The sequence below is a fragment of the Penaeus chinensis genome, chromosome 38, assembly GCF_019202785.1.
Source record: "Penaeus chinensis breed Huanghai No. 1 chromosome 38, ASM1920278v2, whole genome shotgun sequence".
NCBI classification, from domain to species: Eukaryota; Metazoa; Arthropoda; class Malacostraca; order Decapoda; family Penaeidae; genus Penaeus; species Penaeus chinensis.
Window position 1 is genome coordinate 6,967,901 of NC_061856.1, and position 7,500 is coordinate 6,975,400.

A 7,500-nucleotide genomic window follows, 5' to 3' on the forward strand; every position below is an offset into this window, starting at 1 on the left:
TCCAGGGCGCCGAAGTCCCCGCTCAGGATGGAGGACGGGGCTTGGGCGTCGATCGCAGGGACGAGAGCGCCTTGGAGAACCAAGGACATGATGAGGGTAGAGAGGATGGTGTGTAATTAATTTCTCCGTAAATCTAATTCTTTGGTGGAGGTATTTTTCGATTGGTGGTTCCCCGAAGGTGCTTCGGACAGCATAACTTACAGTAAGACTCCTCTTAATATGACCTTATGATGGGAAGCTCTGGCGATAATCTCCTTTTCTCGTATTGTGAAGTACCACTCGAGGTCCCTAAACCATGTTCGGAAAGCCACAGATGACACTGCCTGTTCTCTTTCGCACCTCACGCCACAACAACATTTCTCAGACTGTGTTCAACTCATTCGAGTGAAGACGTGATTCAGCGCTTTTACGCTTCAGTCTTCGTTTTTTCTGCAATTTCGGCTTTATGGACGGTGGCAGAAAGTAACATTTACCTTGCACTTACCGAAGCACGGGCTATGTATTGACCCAGTGGCCGAGTGAGATTAACTACACGCCCTTGTGAGAATGTTCTGTCAAATAAACCGAAATAATTCCTGTAATAAAGGTTCTTACGTTGATCTATAAACTCGTTAAGACGCATTCCGGAATATAATTCAAGCAGCTCCTCCCACTCGAGCTCTCGGCCTCATGATTTAAGAGCTTGAGAAACCTTCTAGAGTAAAGCCCAGCGAACCGCGAGGAGAGGCGTCCTAGAGGCGACACTCCAGCGTCCTCTTCGAGTCTTTCGTGCCTTCCCACGAGCTTTAAGGAGCACGTTAAGAGGTCATGACACGAGGACCTTAGCGAGGCTCGAGGCTGTGTCCGCGGGAGGTCGCAAGGACACTGGGGCTCCTGCAGGGATCTCCGACGACGCTGAAGGAACCCCTGGAGGAGGACTGGCAGGCTCCGACGTCCTGCGCTGTTGCTGTTAGAGTTGGTCTGCATCGTAGCCATCACCATATTCATGTTCAGGTTGTTGTTATTGTTGTTGTTGTTGTTATTGTTGTTGTTATTGTTGTTGTTATTGCTATTGACGTTGTTGACGACGTTGACCATGAGCTGGACCGTCATGATGACCGAGCTCATGAGGGCGAACACGTTGACGCCGCCACCCGTCTGGGCGCAGCGGGGACCCCTCCTCAGAGCTTTCTCGGCCTCCGTCCACGTCCAGAGCTTATCCTTCTCCCTCGCATCCTTCGTCCACCCTCCAGGGAAGTTGTAATCGAAGGAAGTCGCTCTCGAGGGAAGCACTTCGCGGAGGGGTTGGGGCGGAAAGGTGGCGGGAGAGACTTCGACGAGGTTCTTGATCAGAGCGCTGACCATGCTCCCCGTCGCCAGGAGGCAAGTACTTAAAAAAAAAGTTTATCTGTTACATGTTTCTTCAAAAAAAATTTTTTTGAAAGATTGAAACCCGGGTATGTCAAATATGTATTTATCTATATATTTTCCGTTTGTCCTCGCCTCTTCGTCTATTTTCACCATCTCCCCCTTCCTATCTCTCTGTCACCCCCTCTCCCTGTCTTTCTACCTCTGTTATTACACATTCTTCTGTTATAATTGTTCTGTCTATTAGTTTCAATCATCTTTCTATACGATTTTATATTTACCCGGCTATTCATCCAACTATATGCCTATCACAGTCTATTTACCTGTCTGTCTGTCTGTCTCTATCTTTCTATCTATCTATCTATATCTATCTATCTATCTATCTATCTATCTATCTATCTATCTATCTATCTATCTATCTATCTATCTATCTATCTATCTATCTATCTATCTATCTATCTATCTCTATCTATCTATCTATCTATCTATCTATCTATCTATCTATATGTACACACACACACACACACACACACACACACACACACCCATAGCAAGATAGCAAGAGAAAAATTTGTCAAAACATAAATCAAAATATGTTAACCCCTCTCCATAATACATCCTTATAACTGTTAGAATTATGTTTTGATTTTAAAAATACTACTTATGTGGTAAATATTTGTGATAATGATATTCATGTTCCCACAAGTGTAAGTGGATTTCGCTTATTAAATTGAGAAAAATACCTCAACAAAGCAGAATGAATATATAATACCTTTTCGATGAAAATACACACGCGGACACGTACGTACGCACGAACACAAATCACCAAGAATTCCCATTTCACACGAAATAAATAATTAGCATATTCAACAACAACACAAACACTCGACTTCATTTCTTTTTTTTAAATCAAGTACTTAAATGAATACATAAAAATCACCACAAGTCTTTCTGAGAACCGATAGCGTTCAGCTAATAAGATCAGATCATTAAAAATGATAAGATAATTGAAAATGACTTGATAGGGTTTCAGATCACTTAGCAATGACACGGTAGATGACTCAGCAAAGTTACTCAGCAGAATCACAACAGATGATTTAGCAGAGACTCACAACAAAATGACTCATCAAACTCTCACAACAGATGACTCAGCAAAATGACTCGACAATAACTCTCGGTAAAATAACACGACAGTGACTCAGCAAAGACTCATAGGAAAATGACTCAGCAAAGACTCATAGCAAAATGACTCTGCAAAGACTCACATCAAAACAACTCAGCAGGGATTCACAGTAGCGCGTCCGGGGCAGTGATGTGTACGTGAGTCAACAGTACACTAAGTCCAAAGTTTACACTGAATTTCGTCGCTCTCTTCACGGGGCTGTCTGACCGGAACGGGGGAGGGGGGGGTTGGATCTCTGGCAGGAAAATTTGTTTATCTATTTTTCTGTCTATTTTTCTCGGTCTGTCTTCTCTCTTTTTATCTCTTTTTCCCTCGTTTTTTATTTTTATTGTTCGTTTTTTTTATTCCTCTTTTCGTTTTTTTTCTTCTTTTGTTTTATATTTTTCTATTGTGCTCTCTCTTTCTTACTCTCTCTCTCTCTCTCTCTCTCACATTTTCCTGCCCGCTTGTTCACATGGAATTACAAACGTTCTTTTCAGTAACACCTGACCTCTAAGCAACATATTTCACAATCGCGTTGAAGATTAAAACTATTTTTTTATGGCTTATAATGATATCCATCTGTTTATTCCAAGTAAGCAATTAATACAATCTTCTCTTTTTCTTTTACACTGTGATAACTTTGGTCTGTCATCCAAGCTGATTGAATAAGTTTATCAGTAACAAAGAATGTAACTAATTTTCCAAAAAATGATAGATGGTCGTAATGATGGATCTTTTACCGACGGTTATCATATATATCACATGATAATTTTGACGGACCAATGTTCTCTTATGTGTAATAGTTAAGAATCTTATTTTGATCGTGGGATTCAATTTTTTTTTAGATAATTTTTTCTTCAAGGCTGAGAATCTTAGGGTGCTATAATCTTGCTGTTATATCTCGTAGACTTTAATTTAAAGATTATTCTGGGAAAGAAATGGAGAGAGAGAGATAGATAGATAGATAGATAGAGAGAGAGAGAGAGAGAGAGAGAATGAGTGAGAGAGAGAGAGAGAGAGAGAGAGAGAGAGAGAGAGAGAGAGAGAGAGAGAGAGAGAGAGAGAGAGAGAGAGAGAGAGAGAGAGAGAGAGAGAGAGAGAGAGAGAGAGAGAGAGAGAGAGAGAGAGAGAGAGAGAGAGAGAGAGAGAGAGAGAGAGAGAGAGAGAGAGAGAGAGAGAGAGAGAGAGAGAGAGAGAGAGAGAGAGAGAGAGAGAGAGAGAGAGAGAGAGAGAGAGAGAGAGAGAGAGAGAGAGAGAGAGAGAGAGAAGAGAGAGAGAGAGAGAGAGAGAGAGAGAGAGAGAGAGAGAGAGAGAGAGAGAGAGAGAGAGAGAGGGAGAGAGACAGACAGACAGAAAAACGACACAAAAATACATTAATCAAAGAATTAGGAATAAGTACTTTTTCACAAACTCAACAATGGCCAAATCATTCCATCCCTTTATTATTAACACAGTAGTCTCTTTCTGTTCCCGGTAAACAAAACAACACATTGCGAAAAACAAATATATGTATTTTACAACAAATACAGCAACTGATACGTTCGTCACAGTTAAATGACAAACAAATACACAAATAAAATAAGTAAATAGATGAATTGATAAACAAATAAACAAAATAGATAAGCATATATCCACCATCTTTTCTATATATTTTTATAGTTATATGATTTACATAATTTTCATAATCATGCAGTTTAGAAGTTCTATAAACATATAATTTATAATTTCAAAAAATATACAATTCATTTCTCTAACCACATTATCTTGTAATTATAATCACGATTTTATACTTTCATCATCAAATCTAAAATATTTTCCTCCTCATCACAGCTCCCCCCTCGCAAGGTCGTGGCGGGGGTCGAGGAGGCCATCGGCGCCGCCCTCCACGTCCCCCGAGGCAAAGGAAGCGACGTCCAGCACCGACGCCAGATCCGGGAGACCCAGCTCCTCCTGCAGCGCCTTCGTCGGGAGCTCGAAGTCGAAGTCCACCACGTCGAAGAGGCCGTCTAGCTCCGCCCACTTCTCGTCGGAACAGGCCGGGTGGGTGGAGCTACAGTTTGAGCCCCGCCTCCCTCCCGCGCCGGCTGAGAGGAGGGCGGTCTCGCGCGCGGCTTGTGGGCGGGGGTAGGAGTCGACGAGGGCGGCGCTGGGGGATCAGGAGGGAGGGTGAGGTTATTGCTGTTGCTATTGTTGTGAAGATGATTATCACTGTTTCTTTTATGAACATTATCATCACTTATTTTCATTGTTATGGTTTAAACCAATATTTTTTTCCGTTATCCTATTTCATATCACTATTACTATCATGATCATCATCACCAGTTTTACCATTGTTACATTACCATCACTTATCAATATCAATTCTAATATATTTTACATTATACTGACAGCAGCAGTATCACCAGCAGTAATAGTAAAAGTAGCAATGGTTATTGGATTATAATAATGTATTAGTAATAGTAGTAGGTTTCACAGCTGTTATTGTATCAATTGGTTTGCTGTTCTAGTAATAGTAGTAGGTCTAATAGCTGTTACTATGTCAATATTTTTGCTATGCTTGTTGTTTCAGTTTATCGAGGAATACATATCTATCCATCTATCTACCTATACTTCTGACCGTGTGTGACGTAACAGTCCACCTTAATCTACTCACCTGAACACTTCCGCTAAAACGTCCGCCAGGTGTCCACGGGTCACCGCCAGCCTGTTGATTTCACACATGTTCCTGAGGGCGCAGGCGAGGTCAGAGGTCATCATCGCCGTCCGAAGACCTCGTATGAAGTCCATAGCGACAAGAGATGTCACTTGTTCTTCGTCTTTTAATCGCCGATTCTCCCTATATCTGTGACGAAGAAATCACGTTACACCTTTACTAATAGTCGTGTTTTTCTGTTCTAATGACCATCGTATACATCAATAGCGTATAACAAATTTCGGTATTTACTTATTTACGTATACAGTGTAGATAATTATAAGAGACATGGATAAGCACAAACATCATTTATAATTGAATAAACCTAAAATGAATATACATTAAAACGAATCCACAGAAAATATACAAGTAAACATAAAAACACAGATAAATACACAAATAACTACAAACACACAAAATATAACAAATGTAACCAAAAACACAGACGCGGTACGCACTCATTCATGATAGCCTCCTCGAGGTCTCGCTTCCCTCGCCCCATGGCGGGCGGGATGGACACTGTGTTCGAATTCTCTTGCCCGGCGTTGCTGTTGGCTACGTTGATGTTGCCCAGGTTGTTGTTGTTGTTGTTATTATTGTTGTTATTATTGTTGAGGTTATTGTTGACGTTGTTGGCTACCTGCGAAGTTTGGGAATTATAATATTGATATTTTCAATCTTTCTGAGACCATGTGTATATTTGATTAATAGCGAGGGTAAATTGCCAGATCTGACGTGGTTGATAATATATAACAAGCAGTATAAGATCTCTTTAAATTTCATTTTACAACTAAGCATTACGTATCCTAGTAATTGTCTACGGTCCATCTATGATTATAGCATGACCCACAGGATGGGAACCACTGTCTTAATACGTGATAAAGGGGAATGGAATGCATTGCTACTAGTTGGTTCTGTAATACCGTTGTCTATATAAATATGGAGGACAATATAACATGGAGACCAACACAGCGTAGTATAATAGATACACGAAAACATACAGATATACATAGAACTACGAAGGCTACTCACCATAGCGACGAGGTTCACCACAGAGAACAAGAAGGAGAGGAAGCTGTACGTGTTGAACCCTCCGCCGTTGAAGTCCTCGCAGGCTCCGTCACCTCCGTCAGGAAAATATACCATGGGAGGGGGCGCTTCGGTGGTGGTGGTCGCAGGGGGGGAAGGAGCGGACATCTTCTTCATCAGGACACTCTGTGACTCCCTCTCCTCCCTGAATAAGCCGAAGGGATCGAGTAAGGACGTCAGGGATTTCAGTGACGGGAGGAGGCTCGAGGTGGAATAGGATGTCTGTCTAACTGGTGGTCTGATGGCGTTCGGTATCCTTAGAGGATGTGTTCTGGGAGGCTGCGGTTGAAATGGGCCTGGGAAATGTCCTTGGCGATTCCTGTAGATTCCTGGCATCCTGTGGGTCTCCAGAGTCCGTTGCAAAGGCGGCATCCAGGGCGTCGCCGGCGGGAGAGGTCCTGTCCCCCCGCCACTGAGCTTTCGACACCAACGCCACACAAAGCACGACGCAGAACACTACACATGTTTTTACAACCATACTCAACCAAGTTTTCGTTTACGTGTAATTTCAACCAATATATTCACCAAAATCAGTTACGAAAATAGTAATGAATACACTTCTAAGACACCAATAAACGTGCTTCCGAGTGTCTACACAGAAAAGGAAGAACGTTTTTAGTTGTGATAATCTCAGCACACGGCGAACGGAGAAGGAAGGTGGCAGAGGAGGAGGGAGGAGAGGAGAGGAAGCCAATGGGGGACTGGAGTAACGGAGGAGGGCCGGCGTAACAGGGGCGGGGGAGGGAGAACAGGGTGGGGGGGGAGAGAGGGAGGAGAGAGAGGGAGAGAGAGGAGGGAGTAGGGAGGGAAGATTACGGGACTAACGAAGAGTTCCTGATTCCCAAACAAACTACTTGACAGCCATATTTGAAAATCAACGCAAGAGAGTAGCTACATTTAAAACGAACAATAAACCTTCACAAATAAAGAAAAACAAAAAACACGAGTACGAAGCCCATTTACTATAATAACGCGCATAATGCATAACGCACACACCGCATTCTAAACCGGTGCAGCTGCTATTCGGACTGAAACTCGCAAGTCTCGACCCCTGTGTTATTCGGTCATTCGGTCGAACAACAATTCGCGAACGCAGAAAACATGAAACCAGCTCTTGCTCGAACCAAATCAAAGTGCGAATTATACTTGCGAACCGTTACTTTTATTTTGGTCTAAAAGTCCAGCTAATTATTTTCTTTGTTGTGAT

At 42.3% G+C, this 7,500-nt stretch overlaps 1 protein-coding gene across 1 annotated transcript; it reads right to left on the reverse strand.

The window, feature by feature from the left end:
- Window positions 1-4,150: 4,150 nt before the first annotated feature.
- On the reverse strand, window positions 4,151-6,361 carry LOC125045826 (probable serine/threonine-protein kinase DDB_G0267686). The gene is made up of 4 exons (XM_047643329.1): window positions 6,237-6,361; window positions 5,663-5,844; window positions 5,166-5,354; window positions 4,151-4,658 (listed from the first exon to the last, which is right to left on the reverse strand). Exons 1-4 carry the CDS (start codon window positions 6,348-6,350, stop codon window positions 4,337-4,339), a joined length of 807 nt encoding a protein of 268 aa, XP_047499285.1. The 5' UTR covers window positions 6,351-6,361; the 3' UTR covers window positions 4,151-4,336.
- Between the last annotated feature and the right edge of the window lie 1,139 nt (window positions 6,362-7,500).

What these genes read in the sequence shown, in the direction of transcription:
- LOC125045826 (XM_047643329.1), bottom strand. Translation starts at nt 6,350, where the DNA reads ATGGTATATTTTCCTGACGGAGGTGACGGAGCCTGCGAGGACTTCAAC. An exon ending in GAGGAGGCTATCATGAATGA is followed by an intron (nt 5,355 to 5,662) that starts GTGCGTACCGCG and finishes TCTTCGTCACAG; the next exon opens with ATATAGGGAGAATCGGCGAT. An exon ending in GTTTTAGCGGAAGTGTTCAG is followed by an intron (nt 4,659 to 5,165) that starts GTGAGTAGATTA and finishes CTGATCCCCCAG; the next exon opens with CGCCGCCCTCGTCGACTCCT.